This window comes from Trichogramma pretiosum, unplaced genomic scaffold (genome assembly GCF_000599845.2).
Source record: "Trichogramma pretiosum strain Unisexual culture from Peru unplaced genomic scaffold, Tpre_2.0 scaffold16, whole genome shotgun sequence".
NCBI classification, from domain to species: Eukaryota; Metazoa; Arthropoda; class Insecta; order Hymenoptera; family Trichogrammatidae; genus Trichogramma; species Trichogramma pretiosum.
This window is the reverse complement of record NW_019641647.1, coordinates 1,570,932-1,591,195: the sequence shown is the minus strand read 5'-3', so window position 1 is coordinate 1,591,195 and position 20,264 is coordinate 1,570,932. Positions and strand designations below refer to the sequence as shown.

At 35.6% G+C, this 20,264-nt stretch overlaps 4 protein-coding genes across 5 annotated transcripts; 2 read left to right on the top strand and 2 right to left on the bottom strand.

The window, feature by feature from the left end:
- Positions 1 to 419: 419 nt before the first annotated feature.
- LOC106658631 lies at positions 420 to 5,407 on the bottom strand. Its single transcript, XM_014380655.2, has 3 exons — positions 4,761 to 5,407; positions 3,236 to 3,449; positions 420 to 3,157 (listed from the first exon to the last, which is right to left on the bottom strand). The coding sequence occupies exons 1-3, from the start codon at positions 5,068 to 5,070 to the stop codon at positions 2,998 to 3,000; spliced, it is 684 nt and encodes a 227-aa protein (XP_014236141.1). The 5' UTR covers positions 5,071 to 5,407; the 3' UTR covers positions 420 to 2,997.
- A 2,959-nt stretch (positions 5,408 to 8,366) lies between these two features.
- On the top strand, positions 8,367 to 11,903 carry LOC106658936 (Krueppel homolog 2). Of its 2 annotated transcripts, none has more exons than XM_014381132.2 (6): positions 8,367 to 8,791; positions 9,710 to 9,871; positions 9,939 to 10,120; positions 10,208 to 10,275; positions 10,484 to 10,617; positions 10,693 to 11,903. In XM_014381132.2, exons 2-6 carry the CDS (start codon positions 9,711 to 9,713, stop codon positions 10,907 to 10,909), a joined length of 762 nt encoding a protein of 253 aa, XP_014236618.1. In that variant the 5' UTR covers positions 8,367 to 8,791; position 9,710; the 3' UTR covers positions 10,910 to 11,903. The 2 variants fall into 2 exon arrangements, with proteins under 2 accessions (XP_014236618.1, XP_014236626.1); XM_014381140.2 differs by lacking the exon at positions 8,367 to 8,791 and adding an exon at positions 9,125 to 9,392.
- A 499-nt stretch (positions 11,904 to 12,402) lies between these two features.
- LOC106659361 (cathepsin O-like) lies at positions 12,403 to 15,137 on the top strand. The gene is made up of 6 exons (XM_023459830.1): positions 12,403 to 13,533; positions 13,651 to 14,016; positions 14,077 to 14,225; positions 14,291 to 14,344; positions 14,686 to 14,954; positions 15,023 to 15,137. The coding sequence occupies exons 1-6, from the start codon at positions 13,336 to 13,338 to the stop codon at positions 15,061 to 15,063; spliced, it is 1,077 nt and encodes a 358-aa protein (XP_023315598.1). The 5' UTR covers positions 12,403 to 13,335; the 3' UTR covers positions 15,064 to 15,137.
- An 89-nt stretch (positions 15,138 to 15,226) lies between these two features.
- Positions 15,227 to 19,226, bottom strand: LOC106659360 (tryptophan 2,3-dioxygenase). Its single transcript, XM_014381881.2, has 6 exons — positions 18,856 to 19,226; positions 18,133 to 18,311; positions 17,830 to 18,044; positions 16,099 to 16,708; positions 15,927 to 16,020; positions 15,227 to 15,844 (listed from the first exon to the last, which is right to left on the bottom strand). Exons 1-6 carry the CDS (start codon positions 18,879 to 18,881, stop codon positions 15,610 to 15,612), a joined length of 1,359 nt encoding a protein of 452 aa, XP_014237367.1. The 5' UTR covers positions 18,882 to 19,226; the 3' UTR covers positions 15,227 to 15,609.
- Between the last annotated feature and the right edge of the window lie 1,038 nt (positions 19,227 to 20,264).

The window sequence follows — 20,264 nt, the reverse complement described above, 5'->3', positions numbered from 1 at the left end:
CATGAATCGCCATGAGAAAAGCGTTAGAAGTCGACGTCCGATGAATCACCGATTATTGTGGGCCCACACGATGACCCGAACCTCTACGTCAGAGGCTCGCTCCACGCAAATCGATGTTGTGGAAGATCCCGAACTGACCCACTTCTCGACTCTCCTGCGACCGGCTAATGAAATCTATTGCAAAATTCAACGCGCGTGCAGTATTATTTGCCGTATAAAAACGCACACAGCTCTTTTTGCAATGAGCCAGCGCGCACGCAAAGTGATTAACGCTGGGTTTTTCACGTTTTCGCAATTACTGCGTTGGGTTATAACTCCGTGCAATCCTTGGGCCCGATTAACGTTTCTATGCAGTGTCCAATGCTTTGTACTAAGGAAAATTTTTTCAAAATAAAAACTGAAATAATAATTTTAACACATTTTTACAGACAAGTGGTGTATTTTTATTAACTTTTACATATCAAACACAGAAAGAATTATAAATGTATTTAGTAGAGCAATGAACGTTTTTCACGCTATGGCACTGTTCTCTATGAGAACGCTTTTTTTATAAAAGTATCAAATAGCTTAGACTAATTAAAAAATATATTTTATAACGCAGCGATAGCTCGATCTAATTATATTAAGAAAAATAAACGTACTGATATTCCACAATTACATTCTTTACCGTTTACACGTAAATATAAAATTGCAATAATTGACTTCAAATCACACTGGATAGTATGTCAGTACATTTGACATTTCATTAGCAATTAATTTACATGTATCGATGGACTTGTTACATATAAAAGTATACCATTAAAATTCTAACATACAAATGCAACTGATATCCATTTCAAGCAACAAAAGTAGTAAATCTATTATGAACGCTCACGTTTTGTATCATAACAGGCCGTATACACTTTTTTGCTTAGATGGGTACAATATACTTTGCATCGAATACTCTCTATGATGTGGAAAATTTAGTACTTCGTTGAAATATTAAATTTTATAACGCAATGAAATCACTTTTGCAAATACAATCAACTTACAAAAATTCTTTTCAGTAAAACTTAAAATTAAACAAACATATTTAATGTACAAATTAAGGAAAATTAATTAAATTATGAATTTTATGTAACATTATAGAAAATGTCCTGTCGATATTTACACTTTAAATTTCATACTTGAATAAAGCAAATGTTACACCAAATTAATTTAAATTGGTAAAATGAAGCTCACAGTAAATTCAGTGATATAAGGACAATTTGATTACATTAAAAATTAGATAAAATGTAAAAAGTTCGGTAAATTTGGATGTGCTAATTGTGGAAATTTCATGATTATAGTTTTAAATGACTATTAATGTTCTTCTAAGATATTGATTGAAATAAACAATTTTTTGTGATCACAACCATAAAATTTAAGAAAATTAAAATAAATCTCTATTGATTTGTGTGTGCATTGGATGTTTGTAAAAAAGAATGAAAATTGCTATTAGTTGAATTTTAATTAGGTGAGATTTTACTTCAATCAATATTTTTTGTAAAATCTTAAAAATTTGATTGGCACGCAAAATGATTGTTTTCAGTAGTGCTTCTGACTACTATCACTGAATTCACTCGTGGCGAAAAGCATTACACATAATTCATTAAAATTAAAGTATATGAATTAGATTTTAAAGAACAGAAAAAATTATTAGAAAAACCCCTACACTTCAATAAAATTTCACAATACAATTTCTGCATTTTATAAGGACTTTAGATTAATTTTATAATAATAATTATAAATGCGATTGATTAAAGTAATAAGCTCAATTTAAATCTGAAATCTAATCAATGGTTTCAGTTTACAATTATGATTCGTTTGGTAGATACATATGACAGCTCTACGAAAATAGATTTAAATCTTCGACATAAAAAGCAAGTCTTAGTAGTGACTCTCAAAGATAAGTGTATTACTATATTATTATTGTATTATTATATCACAACAGGTGAAATTTCACTCAAGTTATTCTTTGAAAATCACTACTAAAACATTGTCAAAGTTTAGATCATTAAAAATAAAAGATTATGTATTTCAAGTGGCATTATTCTTCAAGAAGAATAAAATTATTATGAATAAATTGAACTCCAAAATTAGATGCTACAAGTCCGTAAACATGCATAAAAATATACTGTTACAATTCAAAAAATATATAAAAATTGGAAATTATAACTATTGATCACTGTTTTATTCATACTATCAATGAACAAGTACTAATAAATCTTGCAAATATCTAAATCAGTATGAAAAAGTTAGATTTGTACCTGATATTTTAATACTACTACAAACTAATAGGATTGTACACTTTTCAATATTATTAAATAATAAATCCATGTGCTTTACCAGTTTAATCCAGGTAATATTTTTCAAAAGCTAGCAAATTATTATTCAAAAATTTTAAAAGCTCAATACTTTTTTGTTAAATCGGTAATCGATTAATCATTATTCGATCCATACTTTCTTTTTTCATAAAGTCATGATAAATCTAGAACTTTTAAATAAGCTCACTAGTGATATATTGTCTATAAAACTTATAGAAAAACTGGGAAAATGTTTAATCTTTAACATTCAATTTTTTTTCTTAACTTAAGAATCGTACAATATAAATCTTTTTATAATGTTGATTATGTATTTTCCAGGTCAACATGATACTTGTAGTAAAAAGTATATAAACTTAACCAGTCTAGTTTCAAAAATTAGTTTTTCACTCCTAAGAATAACGAGGTGTTTTCATGATCTATAATTATTAGCTAAGTTTAAGCTAATACTTTTATCAAAGTCTCAATAATCTTTAGTTACCATAATATTGGTAGAAAAAAATTCAACTATATACAGTAATTTGAGAGATATAAACCATTCTCACGTGATCAGTTTATAATAGAAATGTTCTATTGTCGTTAATTTGACTCATAAAAATGTTAGAAAAAAAACTCATTATTCAACTAATTTAAAAAATCTATAAACCTGGATGATTTACTTGGGTGGGCTACGACGTCGTCCACAGGAATTTCGAAGAGCTTTCAAAGCATTCATTGATGCTAATTGTTGGGTGTGCTTATTCGAGTTGATAGGACAGTACTTGATGGTGTGAGCCTTATCACCATTTGCTTTGCAAATGGGACAAGTGTATCTCCTATAAAAAAAATTGGTATTACATTTTTGCAAGACAAAGACAAATTTTTACAATATGAGTAAATTAACAAAAATATACCTCAAAATGGGACACATGATCCTTCCGTCGTTATCTTTCAGAAGATGATTTTTGTAAATTTTAGCATCTTCTCCGTTGTTTTTACAAAAAACACATTCAGTTGGCAGAGGTTTCTTGTTTCTTTTCTTATGAATAACAACAGGTACAACATCCTGATCTGGACAGTATTCATAATCTTTGCCATTGCTTTTGAATTCTTCCCAGATTTCATTATCTATAACAAGGTAAGAGTGAAATTGTAGAATTAGTTTAGAAAGGTAGACTGAAATTCAATTTAGGAATAATGTTACGTAGGTTGCTTCATTTGTTGTCATGTTGTAAGTAAAAAAATTTAAGCTATGAAACAAATAGTGAAGTTTATAAGTCTTGATCATTTTTCAAAATTTTTGATAAAATAGGTGAATTCCTACTGTCCTTTTTATATGTGAGTTGAAAAAAAAATTCAAGTAAACATTCATAGTTACAGCGACACTCCTATTGCTGAATAGAAGGGCGAGGGTATACGCGTTCACGATAGAAATTTGAAAAGTATCGTAGCAGGATGCATCTAGAAAAATCTAGATCATGATCACACTCTGGATAACAGCACTTGCGGTTGTAAAAAATGTTCAATAACGATTTTTTACATGCAGCTCGAACTAAAAAATCTCATCAAGTTTAAGATCAATGATTAATCGCAAATCGAACGTTAGTCGTAAATTGGATAAATGAAGCGCGAGCGACGCGTGCCTCTTGTAAGCGGGCCGCCTCTCGTGCGATGTTTACGAATGTGGAGACCGCGCGCGCGCAAGTCGGTGCAAATCAACACGGTAGCAGTGTAGAGGCGCGCTATCAAAGGGGACCGGCTACAGGCGCTGAAGGCGGCGTCTCTTTGTTTTTCCGCACGCACAAAGCAGCGGCGAAAATTCAACGCTCGGGGTTCTGGGAATTTAGCGAGGCGGTAGCCAAACTCAAGGTGTCTTACGAACGCGGCGGCTATGTGCCTTTGTACATGCTTGGAGGGGTTTTTCCGCCGAATTTTTGCGTCGGCTCGAGTACTGTAGCGCTTATCAAGTAGAGCCGCTTAGAACGACTTTGCGGATGAATTTTTTTCGCAAGAAAAATTAAGGGCGGCATTTAAAGCAGAGACATTAATTCAATGATTAAGTTGCAATGAAAAATATTCACGGATTCCTTCGAAATGAGCGCGTATGCTTTGAACACAATCGGGTCAAAACGAGGATAATTATACGATTATTTACCACGAAATTTCAGAGTACTTCCATAATGATAGATTGAATAATAGTATGTTTATTATTGACAATTGTTATCTCTACGTAATCACGTACGACTTGAATTGATCATAAGGATTAAGTACGATACTAAGAAATACAACGTTGGGCAAGTTTTCGGTACTAGAGCAACAAGTACAGACTCTTGTTGAATCGACAAGGCATGACAAGATTCAAGGGCAAAGAACAAAATAACTGACTATAAAATCGCGAGCAAATGAAGGAAAAAAAAGATGAAGTTGGTTGAAACTTACCACAGTTGGAAGACTTTGTCGGCGACGTGCTGTTCTGGAAGAGCCTGTCGAACTCCTCGGAGAGGCTTGGATTGAATGGATAGCCAAAGACGGACGAGAACAGGTACTCGCCCTTCTCCTGGACGTGCTGATGGTTATTGTTGAGTTGACGCGGGTTCAGGGTCCTGTTGGCGAAGTCGAGGGTGGGCTTGCATCCACCGGTTGCTGCGGGATGCCTGTAGAAGTCGTAGAAGATCGGGTTGAACAAGTAGCTCTGCTGGTGCGTCATTCCGATCGGCGGAGCGTTGAACATCCTTGCTGTAGTCGCCATTACAAGTCTTGCTTTTTCTTTGCACTGTTGCAAAAGTCTAGAGCGTTGACGATTCGATCGCGGTGAAAATTGCTAACAGCTCGATAGCAACTGTGATACGTGCGGCTACAATTGGATCGCGTTTTTTTATTTCAGCAAGACAATTATAAAAAGTTTTGTTTTCGATTTTAGATAACCGGTGTACGCGTTAGTGTGAATACACAGTCGTAAATTCAACAAGGCTGCTGATCAAGTCGAGTCGACGAGCGTGTACTGACTAATGCGAGCTAGCGTGGCTTCGATAACACCAAGGGACACCGTCGCGACGTCTTCGAGCTGTGATAGAAAACTGCAGCGCCGAGAGCAGCCGAGAGCCCGGCAGGACCAAACTTCTACGCCCGTGGGCCAAGGGAGGGGGGTGACAGCCGCGCCAGTCTTGGCCAATGGCAGTCTCGAGTAGCGAGGGGCGGTACTGACGCGTTTTCTTGGCCCCTCCGCGCAACTCGCAAGCCGAGCGCTCCTCGTGTCGTGTTGACGCAGCGGCGATTCTTGCGGCAAATCGAGCATGTGTACTACAAGTGTACTACAGGCATTATAGCGACTTATTGCTGCCTATGTATGTAGCGGCAAGTCAGAAATTCGGCATGTTTACGCGCTTTTTTCGTGACGCGCGCTACATAAAGGAATCTGCGTAGGTACAACGCGTTGTTTTCGATGCGCAACTATTACTGCTTACATGCCTAACGCTCGCATAGAATTTTTTTATCAAGGACACGAGCCATACCAATTGCTCTATACAAGTACAAACAAGATCGCGTTATTTTCCATGGCGAGCGTCGTTGACTTGTATTTAGCTGGTAGCACGGCGTAACTTGTTTACGCTACACGTACTTGCGCGTCCTTACACCGAAGATCGACACTCGCACCTCGGCTTTGTTTTCTTGCATTCCAAACTTTTTTTTCTCGGCCAAATAATAGGTATTCCGAAACAGAACGCGACACAACTAAACAAGCAATGCTTTTGAATCCGCATCTACAGCCGATATTCGACTACGAAAACATGCAAATTTTCGTCAACTTGGTCGCGATCGGCAAAACTGACGAGTTGGCAATTCACACCTTGTTACCCAAATATTTTGCGTATCTGCTGATTGTATATATCAGCTTGAGTCGTGCAAACAGTAGCAGTGGCCATTTAAAAATCTTTGAACAAACTCGCATCGATCGTATACTGCATAAGTCCTTGTCGAGTTGCCACCGAATTCCTTTGGAAAAATTTGTTTATGCTCGTCGCATTTATTTATGCCACTTACGTCTATTAATCATATTTATTTATGCCTCTCACGTCTATTAATTTTATAAATAAATGTACGACGAGTATAACTAATTTTTAAGTCATTGATCTGTAGAACGTTTCTTCTAGAATCATCGTGCGCTCGTCATTCGTGTGAAGGCACAAGCTCAAAATCTTTTTACCCTTAAGCATGTGCAAACACGAGTTAATGTTCGTTACACTTGATTAATTGACATAAAAAAAAAAAAGAACGACTCGCGCATTTTACATATTTCTATACCTACTACGTCGGGATATGCTGCAAAGAGGACATTATCAAAATAGTCGTACACTTGTAGGCCACGCTCGAGTGCCTTTCATACTTTCTCAATATTCTTTAGTTACTCGTTACGATTATTTTACGATTGACAAAAGCCAAGACTTTTCCGAGAACAAGGCTGGATTTGAGTTGGCTATGATGAATTAATAGTACGTCTTTGTTCGAATGATACTAGCCGCAGTCAGTGATCACGTGACTTTCATCCGTTTTTTCGGTTCATGTCGAATGGAAAACGATGATTTATTGACCAACAGTTGCGACGTTTATTTACAATCCTGCAGGCTCATAAAAACAAGCAAACGCGCAGCCTCGGCGTTTTGTAGTGTCAAATTTCTCTCGAGTAGCTCGACAACAACGCGCAAATGCCTGTTGTTCTCTTAAAGTACACGTGTAATAGGCTCGAGAGAATCTGCATTGTTTACGATCGAGCAGCAACGGCCGGAGGTTTTTTCATCACATTTGACTTACAGAGTCTGCACTTCGAGCTCTCTTATGTTTTGATCGCGATTGAGAAAGAAGTACAAAGCGGTTTGATCATTGATGTCAATTAATATTACTTTTGAGCTAACTAGACGACATTAAATATACTGCATAATCTTTGAACACGCTAATTTTAAAATTAGAGTAACGCTCCAAGGATTAAAAACCATAATTACTATACCATACTATTAATTAGTATAGACTCATTAAACGCCAAATGATAATATTTCGAATAATAAATGATTATATTTATGTGTCGACGTAGTTTCATTTGTTACATTGCTCAGCGCCATTTATACGCTTATACGGCTACGGGTGGGCTCCATTGAATACGAAAGTTCGAGAGGCGTGCGCGCAAAGCCCCGTACCACAAATGGTTGCTCTGCGGCATGAATCACAGAAGAGAATAAGGCCCCGTCAATAATAGAATCGATCCAAAAGTGGGCCTGGCTTCTATCAAGAACGGCCTATGATTCTGAGCTTTAGAAAGTCATCTCTTTTCGTCCAAGTGTGAGCCACGTGTCTTACAAGAGATACTTTCTTGACAATTGACAAGAGTTATGAGACTTCAATGTTTGAATTTCTTACTATGTATTATGTTAACAAAGTTACAAAAATAACTTTCATTATTTATCACAAGTTTTAATCGGATTTATTTTCAAAAGAGAATGAACATTATCAACTTGCTAGCGTGTAACTCAATGAGCAAAAGTTACGAACGTCATGTGAATGACATATACTTTCATTGTTCATACCAAGGGTCATGATTCCTTTAATAGCTAGATATGAAATATATTTTACTATTATTAAGTCTAAGAATAAATCTTAAAAAAACATAAATCTCCTTTGTTCTTGATTGTAAGTACGAATGCTCTTTCAAATAAACGCGCTTAGTTTGAAAATCCCGGCTGCGCATGCGCGTCTCTGCAATGTTTACAATTTACATTCGCTGATAGCTGATCCGCAAGTCGCACGAATCCGAAGCCACATCCTATATATATATAATATATAAAGCACCGCATGCCAGATTTACAACATTGAATCAAATTATACGCGACGTTCACGTTGAACGTTCACGTCACTTGCGCACGTTCTACAATGATAAGGCAGTTGTGTTCTCGCTAATGTCCGCACAACAAAAAATCACTGAAATAATAAACGGATAACTTTTTTCCATTGATTTTAAAAGTATGCTTGTTCAGTGCACTAAAGAGAATTTTTTAGTGCTGGTACTCACACGTTAACGCGTATCTATAATTATTCGCGTGCATATGCGCGACCACGTTATATTACTTTAGTGTCGAACGGTCAGAAGTCGCCCAATTTACGAGTCCCCGCATCAAAAATTCCCGATAGCAAAGCCGAAAAATAGAGCATCTATACACGGTATCTTTATATACACACTTACACATATCGCGCGTATACACCTATATCTCTATAGTAAATACGAGTACACTACACAAGTATAGCAGCAGGCGCAGGCGAGTGAGAAGGATAGAAAAATCTACAAGTATCATCATCAGTCGAAAAGACCAGATATAGCGTACAGATCCACGTAAATGGTGTGTATCGCAGCAACAACATTGTACCATCACACTATTCATCGCTCGCGCTCGACTTTATTAAGAATAAAATCACTGCTGAACCAAGTAAGTATAATTAATAACAAACGAGAACGTACGAGCTCGAGTCTTCTGCTTGCACTCGTTGCAATTAAAGAAAAGTGACGAAAATTCCCGCATATTCTTTTTTTCGCTAATTTTGAACAGTCGGTTCGAGTTTATGGCTCGTAATTTTTACCGTTTTAAACGCATACAGCAGAATCGGCGTTACGCGTCTGGTTTCTCGAATTTCTTTCGATTCCCAGTTGTATTGATGAATGATCAATCGATACGCCTGCTGACGGGTGGTATATACGCGATCAACGGGTGTTGTTTCGAATAATTATCGCCGACTAATCGTGCGAATCTTTAGGTTATCGTCGAATTCAACGCTCCTTAGCGGAACACTTTTATAGAATTTGCATTTCTAATACGTGTATACGTAGTATTTTGGATTCATCAGCGTTGTGTACCTGCACTGCATACGCACGTATGAGTGTTGTGCTTGTGTGTTACGCTTTGCTGTGTTGTTACCTATAGAGTTCGCCGCGAGTACATCGAACACGTATACACAGACGAAAGCACAGCTGAAGGCTTTCCACTTTTAGAAAGTTGATCGTTTCTGTAGTTACGAATAAATTACGTCGAGGTGACAAGCAACGTTTAAATTCAATATTTTGATTTTCATGTGCTTTCTCATTAAAAATGCATATACTTTTTTACATAAGATGATCGTTTTCTGTTTTATTCTTATTTAATTTGTCTCATCTTCCGTGAAATTTGTGTCATAGCTTCAAAATCATATAGCCTTAACGCTTGCTTCTATCAATAGCATGATAACTAAGGAATTATGATGACATAGCGATTTTAGCTGTCCATCCTTTCAAAATGAAATTGCTATTTAGATTTTTGATATAAAATTTTATAATCATTAAATGAATTGAATATAACTCTATTTCATTTTAGAATGGCTGATACAACTTCAGGAACCGACAGTACACCTACGGTGCCCAAAGGGTTACCTGCATTAAAACAACAAATAATGCAAGATAAAATAAAAATTGCTCAATGGCTATTGAGATGTATAACTATTTTTTTCACTTTAATTTTTTTAATTCCAATAGTTGGGTAAGTTATATCTGTTGAATTTGTTGATCTCAAGTATAAAAATTACACCATTTTATTTCTTTTGCAGAAATCCATTTGAATCATATTACAAAATACTGCTTAGTTGTACAGCGACAAATCTTCTTCGACTTCATCAAAGGTTACCAAGAATTACCTTCACTAGAGAGTTTTTACAACTGCTATTCCTTGAAGATTCATTTCATTACTTGTTTTACACATTTGTATTTCAATACACTGCACCAGTTACATGTGAGTTCCTACAACTTATTGTAAAAGATTTAATCAATTCTATGCATAAAAATCAAATTTTTAATCGACCTAATGTTTCGTTTTCAGTGGTAATAATTCCAGTTTTCCTTTTTGCTCTGCTTCATGCTGCAAGTTATTCTTTGACTCTCCTAGATGTAAGTATTATCTATGACTCCTACAATTAGTGGCAAATTACTATTAGCTTTACATAATGCCATTTGTTACACTAAAGATACAAGTCATAGTGACAGTGTAATATCAATTTTTGAAATATCATCAATTTTTGAACAGCAGTTTCTATTTTAAAATTTTTATTTAAAATCAAATTATTTTTATGTTTCTAAAATATATTTTTATTTTCAGTGTCTGGGTCAGAACAGCTGGTGGGGTGCTCGTTTATTGATTTCCCTTGTAGAATTCCAGTCGCGTAACATCTTAAAACTATGTGCTTTGTGTGAAATTCTCATCATGCCTCTAACAGTTTCCCTAATTTTCTCGTAAGTATATTCATTTAGCAAATACTAAGGGGTATATTGTGAACTTTTTTTATTTTTATTTTTATTTTCTTGCAGGGGCAGAGCTGGTCTTTTCACTCCCATTGTTTACTATCAATTCCTTCAGTTACGCTTATCTTCAAGAAGAAATCCATTTACTCGCAATGTTTTTATTGAACTAACCAATATATTTGATTCTGTTGCTATGAAGCCAAGTGTACCTGAATTCTTGAGAAGAATCGTTAGAAGCATTGTAGACGTTATGCGCAGAATAACTCCAGTTCATCAACAGTAATTAAGTGATCTGAAAAATTATTATTTTCAGATACTGTGAATTATAAAGCTACTTGATATAGAAAGAACTTTATACAAAATTGGTGACTGAAACTATTATCTAAAAACAACTAAAAAAATAGTAAACTGTGACAACACTGATTCTAAACATTTTTTCAGAAAAATCTTGTATGTTTTCAAAAAGTTGTTTGATATTTACGTTTCATATCTAATTTAAGCAGCATTAAATTCAGAGTAATTTAATTTAAATATAATAATTGTTTTGAATCTTCTGAATAATATTACAAAATTTATTGTGCGAATCTTGCTAGGGGTCTATTGACAAGGTGTGATCTATACATTAAGAGCAAACTGCAGTATGAATTTTCTATTTAGATAAAACAATCACTAGTGGTCGAACATTGTTAAAACAGTTATGAGTGTGATTTTTATAAATTTCAGTTTGAATAGTCAAAATTATTTCAAGTTGAAAATTTTCTTGATAAATAGTTAAAAATTGAATTTGAATTTATTTACATTCCCTTTAACCACCTAACTTGAATTCAAAATATATAAAGTGAATTTTATGAGCCTAATAATATGTAATAATAATAAATTTAGTTGATTAACTCTAAGATATAAATTTTGCTACTTTTGAAACAGTGCTATTTTTAAAGTTTATAAAGAGATTTATAAAAAAAAGTTCAAAAGTTTTTAAAAACTTTAACCACCATAACCATGAATGATGTGAGAATCTTCAATGTTTAAGTGCATTTAATTGTTACGTGTAGTTTATAAATTAATAGTATTACTTGAAATCATTTTTTAATTTCTTTGCACTCTTACTTCTAGTATAGTTCAGTCCAGGAACATAAATCTAATTGATGTGTAATACTAGTTAATAAGGGTTTATAATTTCTATAAATGGTGAACTTTGTGTAAGTATTTGCACCACTGAACAATACCTTTGTATCTCAATGTAAGTATATCATTAAGAAAATTATTGTTTTTGCGGTCTTTGGTTGTTTTTAATTGAAATAAAAATTGTTGCTCAATTTTACCGAACATTATTTAATTCTCATAATATAGAAATTGCTTATAACTGGTGAAATTCCGTTTTTACGTTTAAATTAACGAGAAAAATTTCTTCGAGAATCTTTGGCACGCCTTAATCAAAATGTATCATATCTATTAAGGGAACACTAAATCACTAAAATCAGTAGCTAAGTTTATTCCCTTATAGTCAGATACTTTGCACGAATCGTCAGCGCACGCTGCACCGGTTGCACGAGAAAAATTGGAGGCACGGGTCCCTGAAATCTTATCATGTGTTATCACGTGTCAACCATAAAAACATAGCACTTTCCACGATTAGCGAAAAAAGAAAAGCTTGCTACTGAATATTAACTGTGGTTATAAATCAAGTAAGTAATAAAAATTCAATTATAAGTGGTTGGAGAAATTTTTATTCCATTTAGACAATGTTTGAATACTTTGCACAAAAAATGTTCGATATTGAATAGATAAACATGCTGCCTACACCGTCTATTTTTATCGTGACATAAGACATAAATAAGGGAAAAGTCAATTAACCGTCATGACTATAGTTCATCAGACCCATCTTTTTCAAAATCGCTTCAAATTATTCGGTGTTTACAAATGTCATTGCACCGTGAACCTAATTGTTTGTATACAATCGAAGTGTCATTTACTTATCTTAAATCTTATTAGCAGAAATCGAATTAAAATTCTTCAATTAAATTGATTTAAACTGATTTAAATAAAAAGATTATTTTCTTGCTCTTTAAATGATTACTTCATGTTCAGCATGATCATATTTTTATTTTCCTATGTAAAAAAGCCGTAGCAGATTATAAAGTATAAGGCTTCATTTGTGCAGACGTTCTCTGCATGCTATTGTTATACCAGGGCACGTAATCTGAGTCGTTCGTAAGCGTTCCTTAGTTTATATGTGACTTGCCGGTAGTTTTTCTGTAGTTACGATATTCAATTAATATTAATTCACATTCAGAAGCGCAAACTTTCTTAATAAAACCATATACATGTATGAAGGATTTCATACTGTTGTGATGGAAAATAACATACAATTTGTTCTATAATAGAGATGTCTATTTTAGAGAAAATTTCATACAACATAAACACGCACGTTTATACCATATACCCATAGTCTTTGCCGAAGTGTCGCATAGTATTATATATGGTAATTGGAACTGCAGAGTCAGCAAATGAACGTAATCACTGGACTGCAGCCACAATTTTAATCAGAACAGACTGTGAACATTGTAGAAAAACTAGACTTCACGACGGTGTTACCTTACTTGCTGTAATGTAATGTGCCTGCAACCTATGTGTTGTAATTTTTAAGACCGTCTCGAAGATCTGATCGGCAATGGACGGTGCAATCGGTTGATTCGACAAGTAGAAACAATGGAGTGGAAAACAATTGCTTTGACTACGTTGATTGTGAGTTTGTGCTTTTTGGCCATACCAATCAAAGTTGGACCCGCAGATAATGGCACCAATAGTACTGAACAAACAAAATTATTCGAAGAATATGTTGATCAATACCAGAAGCCATATCGACATAATCCCGACGAATATCAAAAGAGATTTTCACGGTTTCAGGTACTTGAAATGAAAAAAATTGTGTTTATTTGGATTTTGATTTAAACATTTTGATTATAATTATTAATTGTTTCACTCAGCAGTGTTTAAGAAATTAATTATTATTTTTTCATTCAGGAGTCATTGAAAACAATTGAGACTCTAAATAAACAAAGAAAATCAAACAGTGATGCTCGTTATGGAGTGACTAAATTTTCTGATATGAGTGAAGAAGAATTTCTACAATTACATTTACGTCCAGATCTGCCGACTAGAAGTGAAAAACACCATCAAAGTGTTAATCATCATGATCATGCTCTGGATCGATCAAAGAGAGCCCCAGTGGTAATTCCTGATAAATTTGATTGGAGAGATCAAAAAGTTGTTACATCTGTAAAGACTCAAGGTGTTTGTGGAGCTTGTTGGGCATTTAGTACTATAGGGGTTATTGAAACATTGTTTGCATTGAAAAATGGAACACTGCAATCATTGAGTGTTCAAGAGGTAATTAATTCAAATATTCATTTATGAAAGAAAATTTAAATCAAAATTTCTACTTTCCAGATGATTGATTGTGCAAAAAATGATAATAATGGTTGCGAGGGAGGAGATATATGCAGCTTACTCAGTTGGTTGGTTGCTACTAAAACAAAAATTGTCCCAGAATCAAATTATCCATTTATACGTAAAACAGATACTTGTAAACTACAGAAGTTAGTATAAATGTAAATTGATTGAAAGTTATTTTTAAATGTTGTAATAATGATTTAATTTTTAGAGCCTCCATGAAGACTCAAACTGGGATTAGAGTCTCAGACTACACTTGTGATAGGTAATTAAAAATACTTTTTATAATTAAAAAAAAATGTTGTGTTAGAAATTATTTTATACATCAAAAATATTCAGAGTTCTTCTTCATTGGAACTTTATGGATATATATAACATGCATTATATAATGCTGTTTTACTTGATGATTATTAAACCATACTTGATAGCCTTGAGAGTAGAAGGCTTTTAAAGTCACATTCACAAGAGTGAGGTTTTGATATTATATTGTCATAATTTCTGTTTCAAATTTAATTTATTATAGTTTTATTTTCTACCATTTAAATTTGAAAATGTTATGTAAACATCCATAAAAAAATATGTTGAATTAAAATTTTTATGTTTCAGCTATGTAAAAGCTGAGGATAAGCTGTTATCAACAATAGTAAATAAAGGTCCTGTAGCTACAGCTGTTAATGCTCTATCCTGGCAGAATTACTTAGGAGGAGTAATACAATATCATTGCGATGGTGCCTATACTAGTCTTAACCACGCAGTGGAAATTGTTGGATATGATAAAACTGGTCCAATACCATTTTACATTGTAAAAAATTCATGGGGTCCTTCATTTGGAGATAAAGGATATTTGTACATTGCGATAGGAAGCAATGTTTGTGGTACGTATTTATAACTTTTCTTGAATATTTGAAAACATGAATGTAATTGTAACTATATTTTCTTACAGGAATTGCTCATCAAGCATCAACGATTAACATAGTGCCTTAATAAAATGTTCATAACATTTGAAAAGAAAATGAAGATTCTTTAAAAATTAAAGAAATTAAAAATATATATTAATATTTACAGTAATATATGATACTTTGTGGCGAAAAATTTATCAATGTTAAATTTAAATAGAGATTTAAGGAACAAAAATTTTACAAACAACTGATTTTTATACCAATTATGTATTAATATATAAGTGTTATAGTTTTGTATAAATAAATGGTTCAAGTACCATTTTTGTTTTGGGTAACCATGAAAGCCATTACGGACAATTTGAAATATAGCTAGAATAAGTTTTGATATCATGTATCAAATAATGTGTTTTTTAAAAATTGTACCCAAGTGCCAACAAATTTATTTACAATAATAACATTTTTATTTGTATATTTATAAAAGTATTGTTATGCAATTGTATTACAATGATATTTATATTCGTTTACAAATGTAACCAAAAATGTTCTAAATAATAATAAAAAATTTGAGATTAAACTACTTAAATTAGTTCTTTCCTTTAACAATTATGTAGGGACCTCAAAATAATTTAAATTAAGAGGAATCGTCGTTTTTAATTCCATTATCTTTATTTTGTTGGCAAGTGCATTTTTTGTCTTTGCCGTTGATAATGGAATCCTCAAAAGCCGAAGTCATCTCATCAAAACCCCAACAGCCCCAAGCTACAGACAATTTTGTTTTCATACTTTTGGTAAGTGGCGGAATTAAATGTCGAGGTATTAAAAAAGTCGAGAGATTGAAGAGGTCCACAAATACTTTGTACCGATCGCTAAAAGTAAACAAAATTTGGCATTGTTTATAAAATTTGAAGCTTATAATATAGATATTTTGGCAAAAAATAAATGCATTACCTAAGAGTTGTTTTTAAATATTGATATCCGGAGGAACCACCAGTGCCAAGTTGCTGAGAGCCTATCATTCTCTGAACCATGAGAACATGATTGTCTGTTTGGAAAAAGTAAAAGCTGACTTGTAAAGTTATCGTCGATTAATGTTTTTGGATAAAAAATGGACTTTGCGTACATCTCCATTTGGTGATGAGCGAGTCGATATCCATAAGAGCCGTGAGAATCTGATGGGGCTGGCTGAAGCGCGGCTCGTCCCTGTAGAGCGTGATCATGACGGCCCCCTGAAGGGCCGCGTGGCTGAAGCGACGCTCGCCTCGCGACACCAGTGCCGAGTGCAGCGATTCGTTGAAGATGGAGTCGAAGACGGCCTGGCGGCCGGCGACGTTGCTCAGCAGGTGCTTGCGCGACTCCTCGCTCGGCTGCTGCTTGGCGTGCTTGCGCTGCTCGTCGAGCATCGACTCGACGGCTCGCCGGTACTTGCCCCAGAAGTCGAAGTCGTCGGCGGCCAGGCCCGGCGTCCGGGCCAGCCACTTCTGCACGAGGATCGAGAGGCTGGGCTCCTCCTCGCTGCGCCTTATCGCCTCGACGGCCTGCTCGTCCCGGCCGAAGACCCGCTGGTAGCTCTGATTGTACTTGACGCGGTGCTCCTGCTGGACGCCGAGCTTGTTCTCCAGCAGCCGGAACTGCAGCGATTGGAAGCCCGAGGCCGGGCACAGGTAGTCCCTGAAGGCCATGAAATCCAGTGGAGTCATCGTCTCGAGGATCGAGACTTGATCGACCAGCAACTGATGAAATTATAGTATTCGTTTAACGATTTTCGGCCGATCGCGCGATGGATCGATTTAAATGTACTTCCTGAGTTTTTATGCTATATATTTAACGAAAGAAGTTGCAGCTGCGCGCGAGCTAGTCTATCGATTATGCGTTCTTACTGGGTATAATGCATGTATTTTCCGATATAGCCCGTACTCGGGTACTGTTATGGCTTCTTCTAGCTGCAGATTTGTTCGTTAAATCAAGCGTAGAGTTCATGGCGGTAATCGGTCAGTAACTTTTTCTTCTTCTAAATCCACAGCCGATAAAAGTTAGTTTCGGAAAAGCAATTTCGCATAATAGCTGCGATAAAAATTCATCGAGACGATCAATAATGCAACTCGTGCGAAAGCTCGAGAGCCGCAACTTTTGGGAAAAATCATTCGTCTTCCAGCGCTCACAATAACGGCCACGTAAGGGGTAAAACGATCTCAACGCGCAAACTTATTACAATGACGTTATTCAATAGAGGCCGCGGCGCAATTACGTAAAAATAAATAAATACGCGTGTGTACGCGGGCAAAGTGTAAGGTAGGAGCAATACGCGCTTGATACCGCGCCCGAGCCCAAGTCCGAGCGGGTAGCTGCATAAGTGTGTGCGAGGCAGCCGAGAGCAGCAGCAGCAGCGAGTCGATGGGTTTCACGTGTCAGCCGCTCGGCCGCTCGTACTAGCTCGCGCGTCTATATCCCGCAAGGAGTATCGGCTTACCCCCGCACATTTACACGCTCGTACGTATACATCTGCAGCGAGGCAAAAGTCGAGCTGTATCGTAGCTATATACCTTCTGCCAAGTACGCACGAGTCTCAGCTTTTCCCGCAACAAATACGCGTTACAAGTGCAGCCTTTTCTGCTGCACCGATCCCGTAAATACGATACATATGCCGTTACTCTTGATTTCGCCGGCTCTCGTGTACGCGTATCGCGCGCGTCTATTGTGCAATTATTATCATTTTTGCGACCGTAAAAAGTCCTCGTTCGATTTGCTTATGAGGCCGATCGTCTGAAATGCCTTATCTAGCGGTCCAAGACTCGCGACGGAATTTCGCACGTTCTTCGAGTTTTAACGTTCGATGGCTCGATTCAGCACTCACTTTCAATATCAATACGATGCGATTGAGCCTCTTGAGGATTTCCAAGCTCCTCGACTCGTCGATGGCCTCGGAGTCGTGGGGGTGCTTTCCATTGGGCTCGCGCTCGTAAGCGTAGCGATGCTGATGCTCTCCTTCGTGGCACTGCTCCTCGTTGCTGAACAGAGACCTCACCGAGTCGAGCTCGTAAATTATCTGCTTGAACCAGAGCTCGTAAGCTGCGATCGTTGGAATTTCAAAGGGCAGACGATTACATCTCGCTTCGGCTACGTATATTTTACATACAACATAATTCGACTTTTATACCTTGATGCGTCACGATGAAGAGATGCTCATCGTGGACTTTTTTGTTGTACTCGCTGCTGAGCAGCCTCTGAGCCGACAGGATTTTGTCGAGCAGAAGGTACTCGCTGTACAGCAAGCCGGGACCCTCCACCAAACACGTGCCGGCCTCGCCGCTCGACGTTTGACCGCCGCTGTTATCTCTGCCAGAGAAATAAAATCATTGCGCTATTTTTCTTTTCCCTTTCAATTACACAATAATGTTTTCGTTCGTATTGTACACTACGATTGTCGCGTGTAAACATTTTATTCTGACAGCATTTTTAATTATAAATTATGATCTAGCTCGTAATCTTCCAATTGGTATATTTATAAATAATAGCAGCGATTGGAGCCGCCCCAGAGCGAATCTCGAGCGCATGTTATGCGGATTACGACACGCTCATTATTTTTCGCAAAGTTGCGCAAAGTTTAGCTCTCGCGATGATTTGTGTATATTAATTTATTGACGCAACGACGGAGCCGATCGTCTCGTTTTATCGCTCGATGCGACTATCGGTTCCAACGCCAATTGACATTATTATCCTAGAGCAATGTCAAGTTCGAAAGCCAAATAATCATCGTTCGTTCGCAATTAAATATCCGACACTCGAAAATGACAATTTAAATGTTTTGCACAATTATTTATCTATCCACATCGAGGTGTGAATGAGTGTATACTAAGTAATTTTTTAAGGTAAAACTTACGTTCCATTCCCAAGCGGACAAGCCATATTCAAGCGATTTTGTGCAAATTGAAATGTCTTTAATAATATTTTTGGGTATTATTTACAAATCTATCAACTTGTCGTATCAAGGCACTCGGCCAAAAACTTGTTATGATTTAGAGTCTAGGCGACGAACGCGTTATATTTTTTGCTTGTTTTTTGTCACTTGAGAAAATATAATTATTCGCACATAGCGTGCTTCGCTCGTCGCGTGTCGTTGTCACGGGCTGCTCTGCGTGCAGAAAATATATACTGCGCTCAACGACCGCGTCGCGTTCGACGGCTGACTGGAGCTTCCAATCCCACACGCCACCCTTTATACGCCTTGTATGCACCATTGATGTACGACGTCTCGGACTAACTAATATAGTGTCGCTTGTTCTGTCGTCGTAGTTGTCGTCGTCTTCGACAAGTCGGTAAGAAAACATCGGTGGATAATAATTGCATCATCGCGGATCATCGCTATACATACATTGAATGATTTGAGAGAACTTTTTTCGCCTTATTATCAAATTGAATTCTAAAATGAAGTATTGGATCGTTCGAAAAATTATTTTGGCAGTGTTTTTAGATTTTGTTCAAGAATCACCGTGCAAAAAGTTTGAAAGTACTTGAAACTTTAGGGAAATCTAAACTCATTAAAGACCACTGTTTTTGAAAATCACTACTAAAAATGTATAATTAAAAATTAACATATTTTGATTTATCGAGAACTTAATTTTCATTGTTTCTCCTAAAAATTTAGCTTATTAACGGAGAGACAGTACTAACAGAACACGATTCTCAATTGCAAAAACGCAATACTTTTATAAAACCAACACGCTAATTTATGCAATAATAATTTCATCAATAAACAAAAAAATGAATTCCATTTACAATTCATGCTTATCTATAGTCACTTTGGGTAACAATAAGCTCTACTTTATCAACTTTTTACTATCCTTTCGTAGACATTTTTCAATGATGTTAAATTTAAAGGCATTTACTAACATTAATTAAAAGATTTTTCAAATATGACTTTTGGGTAAACATCATAATTATATCGCACAAAACATTGCCGGTCCTTCAACGAAATTTGACTTCAGGATTAGAGATTTTATTTTTTCTACGATGTGAACTTTGACTGTGCTAAGCTAATTTTCTAAGATCCTTTTTTGAAAATTCTGTTTGCACTATAAAACTAATATTGAACGCTGTTTGAATGACCATTGTAATAAATACTCGAAATTCAAGCAAATGAATATACAATTTCTTTACTAATATTCTGTCATTTGTTAGTGATCAGAATATCTTTTGTAATGAATTTTTGTTTGATTATTTTTAACACAATATTATTCTATTCGTAACAATTAACATTTCTGCTTAATATACTAATTTTAAATGTAATAG